General features: G+C 45.9%; 1 protein-coding gene across 1 annotated transcript in view; it reads right to left on the minus strand.

Moving 5' to 3' along the window:
- The window catches only part of MXI1 (MAX interactor 1, dimerization protein), a 77,407-nt gene extending 69,576 nt beyond the window's left edge, over window positions 1-7,831 (minus strand). The window contains exon 1 of the mRNA XM_006189352.3: window positions 7,327-7,831. Coding sequence (XP_006189414.2) covers window positions 7,327-7,588 — 262 coding nt within the window. The 5' untranslated portion in view covers window positions 7,589-7,831. The remainder of the gene's footprint in view (window positions 1-7,326) is intronic.
- Window positions 7,832-20,628: the final 12,797 nt, after the last annotated feature.

The raw sequence follows: 20,628 nt of genomic DNA on the forward strand, positions 1-20,628 counted from the left end.
ATGTAAAAGAAAATATTTTTTCTAAATGGCAAATTCAAATTAGCTTCACTTTGAAAGACTATTGAGAATGTTGCAATGACCTCTGCAATAACCAGACACACCCTGGGATCAGTAAACTAGGGTTGAGAATTGCTGACTTTATGAGCATCTGACCTGTAAAACAAAAGCCCAGTTTGGGGCTCTGCCTGAGACCCATTCTCACAGGCAGGAGAGAACATAGCCCAGAAGGACCTGGTTCTGCCTCTGCTGTGTCATCTTGGGCAAGCCACTGTCCCTCTCTGGGCCTCAGCCTCCCCATCTGTATAGTGAAGTTGACGGATGCTCTGTGACCTCTGGTGCTCCTTCGGGCCCTCGCTCTGTCTAACCACCTGCCTCCTTTAAAAACAAAACCCAAAATGGAGTGGAAGGAAGAATGGGAAAGGGAAGAGAACTAGTTCAGAAGGCCAGGCTGCAATAAACTTCCCCCCTTTTCTGCCTGCTGAAAATGGCTTTCTTCATTCTGCAGGAAGATTCCCATTTCTTGCTGGGTTGTTGCTTTTTACCCTTCTTTTTCATTCTCTCTCTCCTTTTTAACTCAAAAGCCACAAAACCACAACTCACCTCCCCAAAACGGGTCATTGGGAAGCCAGAGCTGTCAGGGATTAGGTTTGTCGGGCCTGGCATACTGGTGGTATCTAAGTGAGGACCAGGCCAGGGCAACCGTGTGCTTCTCCTCCAGAAACCCAGTTTAAATCAATATTTATCCAAATGTATTTATAGAAAGTGGTGGTAGTAGGGAAGAGGGGGTGGGGTGGGGAGGCAGGGGGATCTAAAACAGAACAAGCCACAATGACGGATGCAAATCTTTGTGGCCAACTCGTTTCTGCAGGGCCAGGTTTTGTTTTTTTTTTTTTTTAAAGGCAAAAGACCCAGCTTTTGATAAACCTGCTGTTGGCCCCAGTACCATAGCAACAGCCCCAAGTCTTCTAATATGTCCAGAGGACAGACTTGGGAAAGGCAGCAGGAGGGGGTGGTGTTTCCTAGGAGCCTTGACTTGAGTTAGGGCCAGAAGAGTTGAACAACTCCGAAGGGGGGTGAAAAAAACCCTTTCTGGTTGGTTATTCTGCCTCCAGCCTTACTTCTAAAGCTTTTCTAAGCAGAGTGTGTACAGGAAGACTTTGGACAATCAACAGAGTGTTTCAAATAACCACTCTGCTTCAGGTTGTTGGGTGACCTTGAAGAAGTCATTTCACCTGTCTGGACTTCATTCCTTGGCTGGAAAATGCATACACGCCTATATGGTTAAGACCACAGGCTCATTCTGGAGTCAGAGGCCTAGGTTCAAAACTCAACTCTGCTGTTACTAACCATGTGACCTCTGGGCAAGTTACTGAGCTTCCCTGTTCCTCAGTTACCCCTTCTGTAAAATGGAGGTAATAAAATTGTAGACATCATGGAGTTGTGAAGACTAAAGGAGATAATGCATGTTTAACCCCAAACTTGGTAGACAGTTAGTGCTTAATAAATGGTAGCCAGTATTAAGCCAGTGCTTAATAAATGGTAGTAGTGCAATTAATTGTTGCTGCTGCATGCTGGTACCCTCTTCATTTCCCTTAGTTCTGCCTCTAGACTTTTGCCAGCCATCCTCAAATGAAAATCCCCTGTCAATGGGAGAGTGTTTTGGTCAGAGAGGGAAGGTAGGTGAGCAGCTGTTATTTTGTCTTGGACCTGGTGGAGCAACTTTTCCCCCCTAAACCAGAAATGGCCCAGTTCAGCCTCTCCAACATCCTAAGGCCCAGCTGCTTTTCCTGGTTCCTTTCCACAGAGGACCCAGACCCTGGAGCTCTGGAACTCTGAAAGCTACAACAGTATCCTCAAAAGTCTACTTCTGACATTTACCAATGGGCCAAGATCATATTTAAAACTGAAAAAAAAGTTGAGTCTGAGGAACATAATTTAAAATGCAGAGGAAATAGAAGCCTGATTTAAGAATGCTCTTTACACAGCTCCACCAAAAACAAATACCCCACTCCACTCCCACCATAAATCAACCCACAGAGTTTTCAAGAAAAAAAAAAGCAATTGCACATAGTAAATGCTCAATACATATTTGTAGGATGAATGAATGAATGAATCATAAAATGCTGCCATGCAGAAATGTGACCTGCATAAACATTTGTTGCCATGAAAGCCCTCAATTTTAGCACAAATTGCCCTGGTTCCCTGCTCTCTAAGCCCATAACTGATCCATCTGCAGAGTCACAGCTGATGACAGTATGCAGTTTCAGTTCTCCAGACCTGACCTACCATCTCCTTACAGGCCCTGGTCTTTACAGCCCAAGGGCAATCTGTGTTGATTATGGGAGACATCCTTCCTCCTTGGAAGAGATCGGTATTTCCAGCTCTTCTCCATGTCTTCAGAAAGCCCATCACGTCTTCAGAAAGCCTGTCATGTGTCTCCTGGCCTTCAAACCTGATCACTGTGCCGTAGCCAATAAGTGACAAATCCAACCAATCAAATAATGTATATAAGGTGTCTACTGTGTGCCCAGTGTTATGCTATATGTGATGGTACATACACTGAAGTACTGTAGGTGATCTTTTCCCTTAAGATGCTAATCATCTCCCTCTAAGGAGAAAGCTAATGCAAAGCAAGCAAGTAGAAAATTGCATAGTACTGATTATTAAAGCTCAAAATAGTTACTACTTATTGAGCAGCTACTATATTCCAGGTACTTTAAATGTTTAAATGGAGCATCTCGGTTAGTTGTTCAGCAATGACAGGAGGCTCATGCTATTGTTATCCCCGTTCTACAAAAAAAAAAAAAAAAAAAAAAAAGAAATGGAATCTGAGAGGTTAGGTAACTTGTGCCCAAGATCACATAGCCAGTAAGCAGTGAAGGAGGAATTTGGGCCTTGCTCTGGGTAACTGTAAAGCTTTCATTCTGTCAACTACGCTGATTTAAGAAATAGTCAGGGGAGGCTTCCTGGAGGAGGTGGGAACTGACCTAGGAATTGAAAGGTGGGTAAGACAAAGATAACCCCAGGGGAGTAAGAGAATGGGCATATTCTACACAGAGGGAAGAGTCTGAGTCAAGCACAGAGGCATGACTGTGAAGTCTGCTTGCCGGTGGACCTGCTGGACGGGAGCAGAGGAGATTAAGTCAGGAAGGCAAGGTGGGGCCAAATGACACCACACATCAGCAGCTTACTCCCTCAGGAGGAAGAGGCTGCTTTTTGGCCTGTCAGTGCCCCTAGAAAAGCACCTCATCGTCAAGTCCAGGTAATCCACTCCAGAGGGCAACACATGGCTTCTACTTCCATTTACTTCCATCATTCTTCTCTATCTTAAGCATTGCCCCAAAGCCACCTTCCCTAGACACTGGGAAGCCCATTTCTGTCCTTTAGGCCTTACCCATTACAGTAACTTCCACCTGCCTTCTGAACAGCTTTTGTGCCCAACACACCCCTTTGTGAATTTCTTTCTTCTTCCCTTTCAGTTTTAACCTTTTCCAAAACAGGAAGTAAATATTTTTTCTAATAATCAGTCAGTCCTAAATTGCTACCTCTTCACTGGACCCCAAATGGATATAGGTGATTATGTCAGAGGTTATTTATATATAATTTCTGAATTTGTGATAACAGGGTCACAGTATCCATGATTAATATTTCTGGAGGCCTATGATTTGAGATTCTTAGGGACTCACATCAGTTTGAACTTCGGGAGAATGTACCTGCATATTCTAAGGAATCCTTGCCTTGCACAAAACAATCAATACTGGGTGACTTAATTTGAACCCTCTCCCACAAGAAAACGCATCATATCTACTAGGAATAATTCCGTACTGTGGACACACTTGGTGAACACTCCTAGTACGGAAACCTCAACTAGGCAATGAAAAGCAGTTCTGGTGACAGTGGAAAATAAGGCAAGCTCCTGCCAAGTAAGTACTTTGCAAACAGTAAAAAAAAAAAAAAAAAAGAACGTGTGAACTCATGAACAGGGTCTATCGGTGCATTTAGAAAGTGTCTCACTGAACCCGAAATGGAGAATTGAGGCTCAACACCCGTCGCCGGGGTGAAGAGCGTCCCTTTAAGAAGAAATTGTACCAGCTGGCCGCACTACAGCTCCCAGAGATTTTCTGGCCGGCCTCCTGGTTCCACCCCTCAGTCTCAAGCCTCAGCAACGCGTGACGTCAGAGGAAGCTAAAGCTGCCGATTGGCTGAGCTACGCAGCTAGGTCAAGTCCAGTCAGAGGAAAGAAGTTTGTCTCCATGTGGAAACCATGTGTCTCTAGCTGGGAGGGGGAAGAGGAGGAGGCGGAGAAACTGAGATCAAGTGATTACAGGAGAACTGGCTGAAATGAAGGCGGGGAGGTTGTGCACCTGAGCCGGCCAGTAATGCCCTTTACAGTAGTGACCTAAAAACAAAAGCAAAAACAAAAACAAAACCCTGCAAAACAAACAAAACTTGAGCCCGCCCCCATCATAAAAATAATTTAAAAGCTAGGGTCCCTGCTTCCTTCCAAAAACCAGGGACCTGAGATGCTGGAATCCTATCGGAACGCCTCGATTCCCCTCCCTCCCCCAACAACCGAATGATGTAAGCGTTTCGGAAAGCGGGGCTCTGAAGCAAAACAAGCCCCGCGCGCGCGGAGCAACCCGCAGTGCCCGAGATCGGCGCACGCACGACCCGCCCCCCGACTCGCGTTATTGCGGTGCACACGCGGACTGCCGTGACGCGCGGGCATTGTGTGCAGCGAGCAGAAAACAACGGCGAGCGCCGCCAGCGCGGAGAAAAGCCCCCAATAAAACAAGGCAGACGTAGGACCCACTGTTTTCCGTACCGGGAGACCCAGACCGGGAGGAGAGGGGGAACCGAGAGTGAGGAAAATAAAGTGGCCCCCGTGGGCCGCTCCTGTTTGCAGGGGAGATAATAGAGGGCCCGGTGGATGGTAGCCCTTAGTTTGTTGGAGGTCACCCTTGCCTGCGGGAGCTGTTGGGAAGGGGGCGAGGGCCTAGAGCAGGGTCCTCGCAGTCCAACGGAGCACGGCACGGCGCCCCACGCTCTCGGGGAAATCTGGGGGCCGCTGGCATCACGTCATGCTGAGCCAAACAGCGGCGCCGAAAAGAAGCAAGAGAGCTAAAAATACTCCCGCGGAGCCGAACGGAGGAGGGGGGCAGCTGGGCCGAGGGGCTGATGACGCACACTAAGTTGACTTTGGGGCGCTGAGGTTCCCTAGCCCCGCTCGGGGGGCCTGCAGCGCGAACGCCTCGGGAAAGGGACCGGGAGGAAGCCGCTTGGCTTCCACAGTCTCGGGAACCCGGCTCCGCTGCTGCTGGCCCGCTCTGTGCGGGGCAGCCCAGCGCGGCGCGCCCGGCCCTCTGCTTACGTGACTGGTGGCCACGCCGGAGCCCCGGCACCGGGTAAACAAGGAGGTGGCGGCGGCCTGGGGCGGGAGGGTGGGGGCGGAGGTCTCTGATTGTCTGCGAAAGCTTGGGGGGGCGGGGGGCGGGACGCGGTGGAAGCTCCAGCCGCCTCCTTAGTACACCTCTCTGGGGCGGGGGTCTAGGGGGCAAACCAGGTTTGCCACACACTACCAAGGTGCCCTATTTGGGTGCATCCCCCGCCAGAGCCGGCGCCACGGGACAGACTCCGGGGAACGGGGGACCCGGGCAGGGAATAGCTAAAGAAATCACGCCCCTCCCCCCTCCAACAAAAGCAAACACACCAAACAAAACCACGTCTTCACCCAGCTCCCCAACAGCTATGGCTTTTCAGAAACTACCCTCTTGACGAATGCACATTCCCCACCCCCACACCCCGGAGTGAATAATTGCAAACTGATTCGGCTACACCGCCGGCGATGCGCCTTTCTCGCAACCCAGGCACTCCGAAAAAACAGGAGAGAAGAAAAGAAAAGAACGCACCGCCGACCTCCCAACACAAATCCTTGTTTTTGCCTTAAGCTACCGCACGATTTTGCTGCCATCACACAGCTACTTTAACCCTGAAGGCCTGGGATGTCGGTCAGCTAAGGTGTTTTTGTGTTTGAGGGTTGTTATTGTTTGTTGGGGGAGGTTGCAAAATCTGACACGTTGCAATCGAACCATTACCCCCCCCCCGCCCCGTCCCCAACTCATTGATCTTCCTACTTGTTCGGACAGATTAAACAGTCTGCTTTTCTCTAGTCTTTCGGTCTGTCTGCGTCGGCCCCTTCCCTCTTCTCGCAGCTATTATTTGAGGACCGTGCTGGAGACACCGCACACGCGTGCCCCCGTTAGGGAGCTGAGTCGACTGCCTGGGGAGAATTGGGGGACCCAACCGGCAGGGCCAAAAATGAAACAAATATAAAAAGGAGGCCACGCTGGGGTGGGGCTCCCAGCACACCCCCACAATTCGTCTCTCTCCACCTGAATGGGGGGGGGGGGCAGTATAAATCCACCAGGAAGGCATTTGTCTTTCTCTCCCAACGCGCTCAGTCAGGAGCCGTCTCCCGGAAAATAAGGAAACCGCACATAACAGCCCACACCTTCTTCCCCAACTATTGTTTCCTGCGAGATCCCAAAGTTTCCTTCTAGCTGTGTCCCCCTCGCCAAGTTTCCCGAGCGCAGGACGGCGAGTCGGGGCGAGCTGCTGGCCCTGCTTGGCTTTGCCAGCCAGTTTCTTTGTGGGGGGAGGGGGCGACAGGGGCACCCCAGGGCAATAGAGGCGCAAGGGAACTGTATCTGTGGACGCAATGGCCTGAGCCCAGCCCTGCTGCGAGAGGAGAGGAAAAAGCAAAGTAGACAGGAGGGAGAAGCAGAGCCGAGTCAGCCAGAGCCCACGCCGTGGAGGGCTGTTTGGTTGTTGTTATCGTTGTCGTGTGTGTCTGTGTGTTTTCTTTCTGGAGCTGCTGAGCTCTGCCTACGGTTTCCAACTTTCAGCTTCTAATCCCCACCCCACCCAGGAACGAGCGACAGAAAAACAACACTTGTCTGCCCGAGTAAGCTCCGAAAAAAAAAAAAAGGGAAGAAAGGCGACCTCGAAGAGAAGAGCTCTTGGCTTAGTTGTCAGCATATAACAGCACTCCCCCGCTCCTCGCCCCAGCGGTCCTCCCAGCCTCTCGGAGACCGACAGACGGACGCACCGACAGGCCCCCCTCCCCCACCCCACCCCCCGCTCGTCTTTGTTACATCTTTAGCAGCTTTGTGCGTGCGTGTCCTTTCTCCGGTGTCATCAGCTTTACTGCCGAGGGCTGGATGTGTGTGTTGGGGGGAGCGGGGGCCAGGCAGGCCACCGGGGTCACCCAAGTCGGCGAGGAAGAAAGAGCCGGGCGCCCGGAGGAGCAGGGGCCCCCAAACTTACTTTTGTTTTCTTTCTCGATCTGCTCCAGGTAGCTAGCGGCCTCGAGCAGAATTTGCACGTTCTGCAGAAAAGTGTTGATGTGCTTCTCCATCGAGTTCTCGCTGGTGTTGAAAATGTCCGAGAAGGGGCACCTGAGCTTGGCCCCCGCTGGCTCCTCCGGCTGGGCCGGGGGCTGGGGCGCGGCCACTGCCGGGGGCGCGGCGGGGGCCAGCCCCGCGCCCTCGCAGCGCGCCTCCTTGCGCGGCCGCCCGCGTTTGCCCATGGAGGGACCGGGGTCCGCCGAGCTCGTCCTCTTTTGGGGCTGCGCGGCCGGGCAGCTAAGGGCCCCAGGGGAGACCCGGCTGGCTGGAGCGAAGAAAGCGCCGAGGCGAGGAGGCGACCTGACTTCCTGAGCCTCGCTGCGTGCAGTTGTGTGTTCCAGTGTGTGTGAGTGTGTGTCGGTCTCGCTGTGGGTCTGTGTGTATGGGAGATTGAATGAACCTACAGGACAGACGGAGGCGCTCTGGCGCCTGGGTCCTAGTGCGAGGCTGTCACCATCGGACCGGTCAAAATAAAAGGTGGAGACAAGAGAGGCAGGGACCGCCCCCTGCCTCTCCCCGCACCCTTCCCCGCCTCTCCCCAAATCTTACCACAGTGTAGAGCGTTGTAATTGAACCCGAATAGAAAAAAATATTCGGTGGTTCTGAGTGCACCTGCATAAAAACGAACTGTTTTTCTTCTTCACATAAAAATAATACCAATGTCTGGCACATAGTAGGTTCCCAATAAATGGTAACCACCAAATCCCAGTTACAGATTTACTCACTCGTTCTTTCTCCCTTCAAATGCAAAGTTATTTTCCAGGAAGGGGGAGGAGATGTAAGCATCTCTCTCCACACTCTTCTTTCCAGCCTCAGTCCAGCTGTGCAAAGCTCACAGTAGGGTGCCTCCACACCTAGTTCCCTTTTATTTGACAGAAAGGCAGGAATGGCAGCCCAGGAACTCCCCCATCCCCCACCACCACCACCACCACTCCAGAGGAATTCCACCTTTTGGCTCTGAAGATTCCTACCCTAGTTGACATTGTTTTCACTGCTACTGCAGACCCTGCAGGAACCACAGATGCTTTCCAGACCTGGGAAGTGTGGTGGGAGTCAGGACCCTTAGGAGTGCCATAGAGAAGGATTCAAGTGCCAGCTTTACTTCATACAGACTGTGTGTGCCTGAGCAAGTCCTCTAACCTCTCTTGGCCTAGGTTTCCTCATCCGTGAAACCTCTGATAAGATTCACTTGCTGATTAAAATATATCTGCACTTAGCACGCTGCCTGGCCCATGGTAAGATCGTTTTCTTCCAATATAGACCCAGACAAGACCCCGAGTCCCCTACTTGCATCTAAGGGGGCTGGGGGGGTGGTTAAGCTGCAGGAAATAAGACTTGCACTTTGTTGAATAAAAAATCTCTGCAATAAGTCTATCTAAATATTGTTACCTTGCAAAGCCACTTGGAATTTTCCTCCAGGGGGACAATTTACATAGAAGGCACAGTGAATGCTGCCCCCTGGAGTTGTGCGACCCAGCTACCCTACTTAGAGACAGCTTCATACACATTTGTCTAGAAGACTTTTACTGGAAATGGAAACTTTTTGGAAAAAAGGGAGAAAGTACCTTTCTTTAGAAAACATGTAAAACAGTACACACATCCTCACAAAAGTCTTGCGTACTTTTAGACTATAATAACCTGCTGATATGACAAGAACAATCAGTAACTGGCATTTTAAAGCCAATATATTCACATTTGGACCATAATATAATATACTACACATACTCTGTTCATTTTCCATCTTGGGTGATCTCTGCATCCTTTGGCTAGGGTAGAGAAAAAGCTCCTAAAAGCTGTGAGAGAAAAGTTTACCTTCCAACAGTGTAGGAGGGTTCCCTTTTCTCCACACCCTTTCCACCATTTATCGTTCATGGACTTTTTAATGATGGCCATTCTGACTGGTGTGAGGTGATACCTCATTATAGTTTTGATTTGCATTTCTCTGATAATTAGCGATATTGAGCATTTTTTTCACGCACCTATTGGCCACAGGAGAATTGTTTGTTTAGGTCTTCTGCCCATTTTTGGATTGGGTTGTTTGTTTTGGGAATGTAGTTTGGTGAAGTCATTATGGAAAACAGTATGGAGATTCCTCAAAAAAATTAAAAATAGACTTATATGATCCAGCAATCTCACTCCTGAGCATATATCCAGAGGGAACTCTACTTCGAAAAGATACATGCACCCCAATGTTCATAGCAGCACTATATACAATACCCAAGGCATGGAAACAACCCAGACGTCCATCAACAGATGACTGGATAAAGAAGCTGTGGTATATTTATACAATGGACTACTACTCAGCCATAAAAATAAATAAAATAATGCCATTTGCAGCAACATGGATAGACCTAGAGATCAGTCTAAGTAAGCCAGAAAGAGAAAGAAAAATACCATATGATATCACTCATATGTGGGGTCTAAAAAAAAGAAAAAAAAGAGGACACTAATGAACTCTTCTACAAAACAGAAACAGACTCACAGACACAGTAAACAATTTTATGGTTACCGGGAGAAAGAAGGTGGGAAGGGATAAATTTGGGAGTTTGAGATTTGCAAATGTTAGCCACTATATATAAAAATAGATTTAAAAAAACAAATTTCTTCTTTATAGTATAAGGAACTATATTCAATATCTTGTAATAACCTGTAATAAAAAGAATATGAAAACAAATATATTTATATGCATGACTGGGACATTGTTCTGTACACCAGAAATTGGCACATTGTAAATGACTATACTTCAATAAAAATAAATAAATGAATAACTAAATAGATATGCAAATTTTTAAAAAGTTTACCTTCCATTATCAGCACAATTACTTACTATTTGTTCTGCTGGAGCCACTGTCTGAGTTACTCATGTTTTTAAGTCTAAGGACTTCAGGAAGTACAGTTTCAAACAAGTTTTATCCAATGCCATTTCGCAAAAACTGGGGCTTGTGTGAAACAGTCCTGATCTCCCTTGCCCCAAATGAAAGTTGATAGTGAGACAATGAACCACCTAAGCCCGAAGAAAACCTTGGTATATCTTTAATTCCCCAAGGGAGGCATGGGTCAAATGTGCACATATGCAGTACTGAGACCTACATATATGTATATACACACCCACCAAGATAGGCACACCCAACACATGAGTGCCAGGGCAGGGGTAGTGTATTTTGTCATTATTTATTTATCCGTGTTTCATCTCATAGGTCTGTGAGCTTCAGAAAGCCCAGTGGGAATCTTCAAGCTGGGCCACGGATCTGACCAAAGCCAAAATAAACAATGGCTTGAAGAAAATCTACAAAAAAGTGCTGATTTGCAGTATTCCCACAGTCAGCCACAGCCCCCACCATCATTCCCATGGAAAATACCACTGCTGGTGCCAAATCAAGTCTTCCCCCCATTATAGGAGCATTGTTTTTTGTTATTATGTGAGTTCTTAGCATCAGACAATGGCACCACAAGAGACACAGTGGAAGCAGAAGAAGTGCCTTTTTGTTTCACCAAGTCTATGCTATTGTGCCCCAGAATCTCACATACAGTCTAGTTGCATATATTAATTTTGGTAACATGTCCATGGAGCGATGAATGTGCCAGGCTAAAGCTCAAAGGCCCTTCCTTATTTTTTTCGGAGCCCATCAAGTGTTAAATCATGTTAGTGTCATATTGCTCCCCCTTCTCCTCCCTCACTATTAACTGATGTCTCTAATAAAGTTGGCCCTAACAGAAAGAGTGGTATTTCAGGGTTATATCATGGGACAGGCATTCAAGAAGCTGGGTTACAAGCTCAGCTCCATTCCCAATTAGCTTTGCTTCCCAGGAGGAGCTGTTCGAACACTTTGCACCTCTTTCTCCAGTGCTTTGACTCCATTAAAAAAAAAAAAAAAAACAGGCCTCTTTGGAAACTTGCTGAGAATTTCTGCAGAGAACAGGTGGGGGCTGAGAAGGTGACCAGCCTGATAAAAACATGTGACTTCTTTAAAAGAAAAGCAGTGACTTTTCGCGATGCCCAATGAGGCCAGTGCTCCCAAGAGCCCTAGATGTCTTGGGTACCCACTCTGTCTGGGTCTTGTTTTCCCAATCTTCTGTTTCTTTGTTTGGCCTATTTGCTTGTCTGGTAATATTTTTCCATCCACCTTGTTTGCATATTAAAGCAAAATCACTCTTTCTTTTATTTGCCCCTCTTTTCCCTCAGACGTTCTACACTCTTACATCAAAGGCAGAGGAGTTGTTTTGACTGTAATTATGTCTTCAGGTACACAGAATCTGGTTAATTACTGAGGCTGCGATATGAGAATTGCCCCCAGATCTCACCATCCTGCATTTGCATGGGATGCCCTTCCCCGTCCTGGACCACTTTGGCTCTCCTGGGCTCCTTAGCCCTGTTCTTCCTCCTTACCCATGCACCCCTCACTAGCCCTTTCTGCCTAAGTCCACCCTCCAACATCTAGCTTTTCCTTGGACCTTGTCAGCACAGCCAGATCAGGTTCTTCTCTGCTCTTTGACCTGTGGTCTTTGTACTCAGGCTTGGAAAACACCTTCAAGAGATCTTCTGTCTTCTGCATTAACACTTGACTTCCAATCCTCAGAACTTTCTTAGCCACATTTTTCCTCGGCAGCTCTCCCTTTGGAAAGGTATTGTCTGGCAACGATCTGAGGAGCTGCCTCAGGGCTCCGCTCCTTGGGAGCCTTTACCTTGCCTTCATCTATTAGAAGCGAGAAGTGGCTTCAAGAAAAGCCCAGGAGTTGGGGATTAGGGACTGGTGAGACACGAGCAGAATGACAGGAATGAGGAGAACTGTGGGACTCTTCCTCTCTTACTGACTCGGGCACAGGCTTCCTTCAACCATTCCCCTGCCCTCCACCCCCACCCATACAATCACCAGCAGGTGTAGACATGGGCAGAGGATAAAGAGCCTCCGCCCACTGGAGCTCACCCGGATGTCACCTGCTCCTGGGCATTATCTCTGCTCCTCTGGACTCTGCCCTCCCTTCTCCTGGACCTCTGAGGCTGGCAGGCCCTTCCTGACTCGGCCAGCTCCTGGGCTTCTCCTATGCAACGCCCAGTACTTACAGGGTTCATTAGACTATGAGCTCATCGAGGGCAGGGAGCATGCTTTGCTGCCCCAGCATTCCCAGTCCCTGGCACCCAGCACAGCACAAGAGTGGCACAAAAGAGAGGCGTAGGCCATGACAGTCAAACAGATAAATGCCCTTTCCTTGTCTGGCTGCAACCTTGGTGCTGGCCTTTCATGGCTTCCTTGCTCCAGCGTGGCAAGAAGAGGCATTTGATACTGTCTGCAAAACTATTCCTGAGTCATTCACATTAAAGTTTAAATATCAAAATGCTGCCTCTGTGGAGAAGCCAGAAACCCACTGAGCCAGATGGTTGAAGTTCCTGTCCCAAAAAGTGCAGAGGCCTGACTGCCCTTTCCCCCTGTTCTTATTGCTCTACGAATCTGGTGACAAGATGGGTCTCTAATGTAATAAAATGCCTCTGATGGAGAATTTTCCAAAATCAGCAGGCAATGAAGGCAGTGGCCTGAGACCAAAGTGGGAATCATGCGGAGCTTACTTTGTTCAATGTCTTCTTATTCTAGGGTGTCTACTAGAAGATCCTTCAGGCCTCTACTTTCCTTAATGTCTTCATATTTTTTAAAATGAACTCAACAAAGATTCTAAATTCAGGTACATTAAGGTACCAGTGAATGACACTAGGTCAAATATGATCACTTCCAGAGGCATTTGGAATGAAAAGATGCCCAATGCCTTAAGCTAAAGGAATGCTGTTCTAATGGTGAAACATTAGGTACCAGGAAGTGGAAAGGAAAGGTATTATGCAGGTGGCAAAGGATCTTCTTCCTGATAATTAGCTGGCTGATTGTGTAAGTTACTTGGCTTTAGTATTCTCATCTACAAAGTGGGAAAACAATGTTTGCCTTTGTGAGAGGGTATATAAACAAAGATTTTGGAAACTGTAAAGTGCTGTGCACGTGTCAGGATAGTATTAGCCTAGGAAAGTCCTGGAAGATTTTCAGGGAAAATAAAAACAATGACAAAACGATGGGAGCAAGTTAGAATCCCAGACTTTGGGGCCAGCTGTTCCACTGCACTACTGTGTAATTTTGGAGAAATAATCTCATATTTGCAGCATCAATGTCCTCACTGATGATGGGAAAGTTCCATTGGCATACTGTTTACCTCTCTCTTCCTTTCCAAAAAAGCATAATTAATTCATCTCCTCCATGTTCATTAATCACAGACTGGGATGTCACTACCCACTGGGGTTTTGGGTCAGCATGGGAGAACCAGGTGACCACACCGAGCTGGTAAAATTCTAGCCGAAAGTAAAGAAACTGGCATTTTAGTTCACCCAATCTGACTTATCTCTGGGAAGAACCTACTTCCCATTGATCCTTTTTGGAAAATAAACAAAAAACAATTGAGAGAGACTCATTCCTGTCTTCAAGGAGGTCTGGGGGGACTTGGACCCGTGTCTGTGAACCACTGGACTCAATAATCTGGGAAACAGCCCCCACAATGGGGGATATACAAAATCTCCAGGGAAGAAGCAGCCCAGAATGGTGCTGCTTCCTGTCCTCAGCCTTCTGCCTGGACACCTGCCTACCACCCATGCTCTCCTCCCCATTGAAGCCGTTTTTCCCTCTTTCTTCTTTTCTCATCCCTCGTCCCTGAGGCCTGCAGGTTGCCCTCTCCCCTTCCTGACCCAGAGTTCAGTTCTCCTGGCTGAAAAGGTTGATGAGCACTGAAGCGGATATATTTATTGGGGATAACTGATGCATGAGCACGTACTTAACACACAGATTAATTCATCCCATCAGAAGACATAGTCTCCCGTGTGTCAGGCTTCTTCTAGGTGTAGGGGCACAGCAGTAGGCAAAGAGCCAAAACTCTCACCCTCACAGGACTTATTTCTTATCCAGGTATACATGTGACGTAGGACCAGTGGTCCACATGCAGACGTATACATAGGCACATACATGCACACGAAGACCCTTTACTCCTGGGTCCATCAGCAGATGAAATGTAGACTCCAAGTTGGAGCCAGAGTAATAGGAATTCATACAGTGAAACTGTTATATCCTCTCATGCATCCTAGAAATAGTCATAAAAGAGAGTAAGAAAGGGTTTGCCTCCATGTTTCCCTTTCTGTCTTCTCGCTTACATTGGAAATTGACTTTCATTTGCATACACTGACCCTTTGCATGTTTCCACATAGTAAGGCATACCACATCATGTAGTATCAGAACAGTTAAATTTTTAAAATTTTTCATGTGTTATTCTAATTCACAGAGATCTGAAAATCTCATAGGTATGTGTGGCCTGCCAAAGAGTCACGTCAAAACAACTGTCTAAAATTATAACTTACCTGGAATAGTCAGAAACGTAATCAGAGGCTATTCCCATATAACTACACCTTAAGAACAGCCATCCCAGACAGGCAGGCACATGAGAATAACATGTTGGCATATAGTTGCAAGAATCTGCCTTAGATTTTTGATAGTTAATTGCATCATTGTTAAAGTAGAATTGAGTAGAAAGTCCCAAACACAGAAGCTGTTACTGGGAAATTCTCCATTTCCTGGTTTGCTTTTCAAAGTCTTGGAAGAACTGGGCTCTATGAAATCTTAGACTAAGCTGATGCTGAGGAAAATGCCTCTCATCTTGTTTAATTTTACATCTTTTGGACATGAGTGCTTTTGAGTGCATTATACATACATATACAACATGTGGTCCCATGTTGTCTTAGAGACCCTGTAAGTATAAGAGTTAGTATTCATAGAATGCTTATAATATTCCAGGCCCTGTTGTCCAAGCAGTTTTATTTCATCCTCAGACTCACTCCATGAGCTATTATCATCACCCCCATTTTACAGATGAAGAAATGGAGGCTGAGGAAAAAGAAGTGCCTTGGCCCAGATGGCACAGCTACCAAGTTGCAGAGCTGAAGGCTCCCAGCCTAGCACCGCAGGATGTTCCCTCTTTCTGTTTATAACCCACTTACCTTCATTCATTTCTGTCCAGCCACACATGGGTCGGGTGTACGTTTATGCAGTCTTGCTAACTGGGTTTAAATGCATAATGGGGCTGCTTGTTCCAAATTCTCATTAGCTTGTAGACTGAAATTTCTCCAGTCTACAATCTGGAGACTGGATTATCTCCAGACAATCCCCTTCCCCAGGCTGGGAGTTCTTCCACAGCTTCCATGGCATCCCCTGCAGTGCCTAACAAGTGACCCACATTGCAAAACAACTATGCAACATGCATTGCTCAATTGCTAAGAACTCTGCACAGGGCCAACTCAGAGGGTAGGCAGCACCTTCAGTGTTATTTATCAGACACTGCCAATCTTCCCTTGGCACCCCAGGTAAACTTTCATGATCTGTCCTCCCCTTTACACAGTTAGCCTCACTGCTGAGCTAGAAGACAGTCATTGTGCCACAGAAGGCCCTATGATAACACATGTGTTTGCCACCCGCACCAAAGTTTGTAAAGCTGAGTCAACACTTAAGTGCACTTAGAAGGACTGTTGATCACACAGGGAAGAGAGTCTCAGCCTGGGCCTATGCATTAGAATGACCTGGAGTTAGGATTCCCAGATTTATCAAATGAAAATACAATAATTTGAATTTTAGATGAACAACAAATGATGTTTTAGTGTAAGTATGATCTATGCAGTATTTGGGACATATTCATGCTACTGTTCATCTGAAATTCAAATTTAACTGAGTGTCCTGTATTTTATCTGGCAACCTTAATTGAGGAGCTTAACCTAGTACAATTAAATTAGAATCTCTGGAAATGGGATTCAGATACCAATAATTTTAAAATGTTCCTTCAGTGATTCTCATGTGCAGCTATGCCTGAGAATCACTGAGAGAAGAGACCTAGTATCTTGGAGGGTAGAGGAGAAATGGGGTTTGGCCCAGGGTGGACAACTCCCCAGCAGAAAGTAGTGGAGACAGGTAACAAATTTCACTTACCCAAGGGTCTGCCTTCAGGGAGCTCAGTTGGGCCACATCCCAGCAACCACCAAGCAGAGTTGGAGTGGAGCTGGACTGTGAAGCCAGCATCGTATCTTCAGGGCCACAGTGGGGTGCCCAGTACCATCTCTAGGGATCTTGGTGCCCTCCACAGATGAGATACCAGTCTTCCCTCTACCATCTCCATCCTGAAACAGCTAAGCTAGCATGTATCAAATTTTATTTCCTTTGCATATCTGAATTAAGCAGGAACCCAAATTTCTACCATGACTTAGGGAGCTCAGAGGATAGATTGCCTTTGAGAAGTAACACAATATATGGGTTTAAAGCTTGAGTATTTTTTGGGGGGGGATGTAATTAAGTTTATTTATTTATAAATTTATTTATTTAAATGGAGGTACTGGGGATTGATTCCAGGACCTTGTGCATGCTAAGCACGCACTCGACCACTGAGCTATACCCTCCCCCCAAAAGTTTGAAGTTTAATGCCAAGCAGAGATGGTTCAAATTCTGTTTCTGTCTATAAGCTTGGGTAAGTTACATAAACTCTCTGAACCTCAGTTTTTCATCTGCAAAATGGAAATGATAATTATACTTACCTTATAAGTTTATTGTGAAGATGAAATGAGATAATGCCCATAAAGTGCTTAGCACAGTGTCCAGCATGGAGGAAGCATTCAATAAGGAGCTGTTACTGTTATTTCATTGCTGCTCCCTTTCCCAGATGCCCCCTGCAGATCTTCCTCTCCCAAGGCTTGGGAGCAAAAGATCGTATAGGTGGGGCTCCAGTACTGTACCACCCAGAGTTTCCCAGGGAGTCCCTCTACTGGACGAACATAGGCTCAGACTCCCTTGTTCTCACCCTTCTAACTCTGAGCCCTTGACCAAGCCTTGTAAGACAGGATTACTCATAGCATAAAGGAAAGGGCTTAGATTGCACAAAAGGGACCTAACTCTCTGAATTTCAGTTGTGACTTTATCACTAATTGGCCATGATCTCAAGGCAGGTCATTACACCTCTCACGGCTAAGTTTCTTTATCTTATAAAATGGATCTATGCCAGATGGTCACATCTAGTCATAATGCTCTGTGATCAGCTCACCTGTAGAAATTCTGGCCCTGACTCCACAGCCACTCTTCTCAGAGAATGAAGATTCTTTTTCTGTCTATTCTCAGAGTTCTGAAGTGGAGCTTCAGTGTTCATGCAGGGTGGAGAGCTTTGAGAGTGGTGGGTTTCCCACCTTCTCTTCAGGTACATATATACTCTATTTTGCTAAAAAGTCCAATATACCCTCCTGTTTAAGTTATATTTTCCCTTCAAATAATGGAGGGAGTACCACCTCACACCAGCTAGAATGGCCATCATCAGAAAGTCTACAAATAATAAATGCTGGAGAGGTTGTGGAGAAAAGAGAACCCTCCTACACTGTTGGTGGAAATTTGGTGCAGCCACTATGGAAAACAGTACAGAGATTCCTTAAAAAACTAAAAATTCAGTTACCATATGATCCAGCAATCCAACTCCTGGGTATATATCTGGAAAAGGCAAAAACTCTAATTTGAAAAGATACATACACCAGAATGTTCGTAGCAGCACTATTTACAACAGCCATGGCATAGAAGCAACCTAAGTGTCCGTTAACAGGTGACTGGATAGAGAAGATGTGGTATATACATACAATATTACTCAGCCATAAAAAAGAATGAAATATTATCATTTGCAGCAACATGGATGGACCTAGTGATTATCATACTAAGTGAAGTAAGTTAGAGAAAGACAAATATTATATGATATCACTTATATGTGGAATTTAAATAATAATACAAATGAACTTACCTATAAAACAGAAACAGACTCACAGATATAGACAACAACTTTCTGGTTACCAAAGGAGGAAGGGGGAAGGATAAATTAGGAGTATAGGAATAACAGATACACACGACTATGTATAAAATAGATAAACAATAAGGATTACTGTCTAGCACAGGGAACTATATTCAATATGTTGTAATAATCTATAATGGAAAAGATTCTGGAAAAGAATACATATGTATGTAAATATATATCTGAACACTGCTGTATATCTGAAACTAACACAATATTGTAAATCAACTATACTTCAATAAAGAAAGATTGGCAAAAAGGAAGAAAAAAAAAAAGAATGGAGGGAAACTTCAGTGTTTCTTTTTCCCCTTTCTTTACAATGATCCCACACTCACCACCACCGGTCATTGCCAAAATCCATGGTGCAAATCAAAATGTGAAGGGGCGATTTTGAAGGTGTCATTCAAAAGCTAAAGTGCCCCCCTCCAACTGGAACACCTTGGATGCACCTGTTCTTTTTCTATTAGGTAATCCCTTACTAATCCTTTTTCAAATTTCACCTGCCATTGAGAGTCCACTGCTGTTGTCATTTTTGAAGGACAAACCTGTTTTTCAAGTGATAATTACACTGGCCATCTGTCTCCATTAGCTTTTCCCCACCCACCATCTTTCTCCAAACCTCTAAATGGCTGAAATAATAGTGCAATAAAAGAATCTGGTTGTAACAGACAGCATTCTGTCCACGTGTTCAATATGGATCTACGAACAAACCAAGTAATAACAGAAAAGTCCTCTTTAGTTTTCAGAACTTTTCCTGCCACAGGGCTCAGAGCTGAAGAAATAGCCAACTCTCACTTCTGATGAAGAAGATAATTTTATCAGTGTGTATCCCAAGGAGGGGTTGTGTTGCTTTTTAACAAGGGAACATAACTGGCTAACATCCATGCTGATGGATAGTCTGGGAACACGCCTATCTCAATTAGGGCTTGAGATAAAGTCCTAATCAAAGTGGTCATGAACTCCTTTTGAAGCTGCACAGGAAATCTCTGGGAAACACAGTTAAAAAGGCTCTAGTTCAAAGGAAACTCCTCCTTTATTAATAATATTCAGAGATTTGTTTCTGATTTGGTTTTGGTAAATTGTGGTGAAAGAAACAAAATAAGAATTTGGGCAATATCTCTAGGAAATCAAACTCCAAAGTTGGAGTTTGCAGATAATTAATTTGGGGGGATCTTGTCAGCAAGCAGTTGGAGTTTTGGCGTGGTGAAGCAAGACCCAACAGCTAGTCATTTTGGTGTTTTTAGGATAACTGTTCTTGGTGTAAAACTATCTCCACCTTCCCCCTTTGAACTATCATAATTTAACATACTTTGATGGGGTTAATTTTACTGTGCTAACAGATTTACCCAGAAAGGATCCTTGCATAATTCAAGACTGATTATCTCTTTGGGAAGATGGGCCCAAAATATCTCATGGAGACATTCTATTAGCAAAGGACTTTGGTCACTTAAAAGTGTTGGTAAGTTATGTCCAAAGTTAGCATGATACTGAAATTTCAGTTGATTTTTGCTTTGGGTAAGAAGTGTAAGTAAAAATGGGGGGGGGGGGTACTTCCAATCCTAGGAAGATGAGGTAGACATACTCTTCACTATTCTTCATACTAAGCACAACTAAAAACTTTGGACATCCTATATATATAACAAACACAAGAAGGGTCTTAGAGGTGGAGAGAGAAAGGCAGACCAATCAGAGATCTCAGGACCCAAGGAACAACACAGTGTTAAGTTCTCTGGGTTTTATTTTTGCTTCATTTACCCCAGACTTGGAGTTGAAGAAGCCAGCAACCCGGAAATGCCAAGTGCAGACAAAAAAAAAAAAAAAAAAACAACTCCAAACAAAAGTCTGTCCTCTCTAGTAAAAGGACTAGGGAAGGGGCAGCCTGGCAAGACAAAAACTTTTAGATAATAATCACTCTGCTTCAGCCAAACACGACAGAAAAATTATGGGCCCACCAATACCCATACCAGTAAAGGCCAAGTGGGGAGACTAGACTTCCACCCTAGCCAGGCTGTAACAAGGCTCCCCAACAACCGCTGTTAGAATTGTCTTAGAGTAGGCAGAACAGGGAGCCAGGACTTTCATTCCCATGGCTGGTAAAGAGAGCCCTCCCTCTGCAGTGTTAGTGCAGACCACATGGGGAACTCCCACCTCTACTCAGCTCAATAAAAGGCCATCCTCATCAGGTGTCAACTGGGCTGAGAGGAGAACCTGGAGTCAAGTCTCCCCCTACCAGTAACAAGGCAGTGTCCCCATTCACCTGCTACAGCGATGTCAGAGGACGCTTTGTGAAACAGAAGGTTTAAATAAGATGCCAAATCTTCCAACATGAAAACATCTAGGTTCC

The sequence above is a fragment of the Camelus ferus genome, chromosome 11 (assembly GCF_009834535.1).
Source record: "Camelus ferus isolate YT-003-E chromosome 11, BCGSAC_Cfer_1.0, whole genome shotgun sequence".
In the NCBI taxonomy this organism is placed as follows: domain Eukaryota; kingdom Metazoa; phylum Chordata; class Mammalia; order Artiodactyla; family Camelidae; genus Camelus; species Camelus ferus.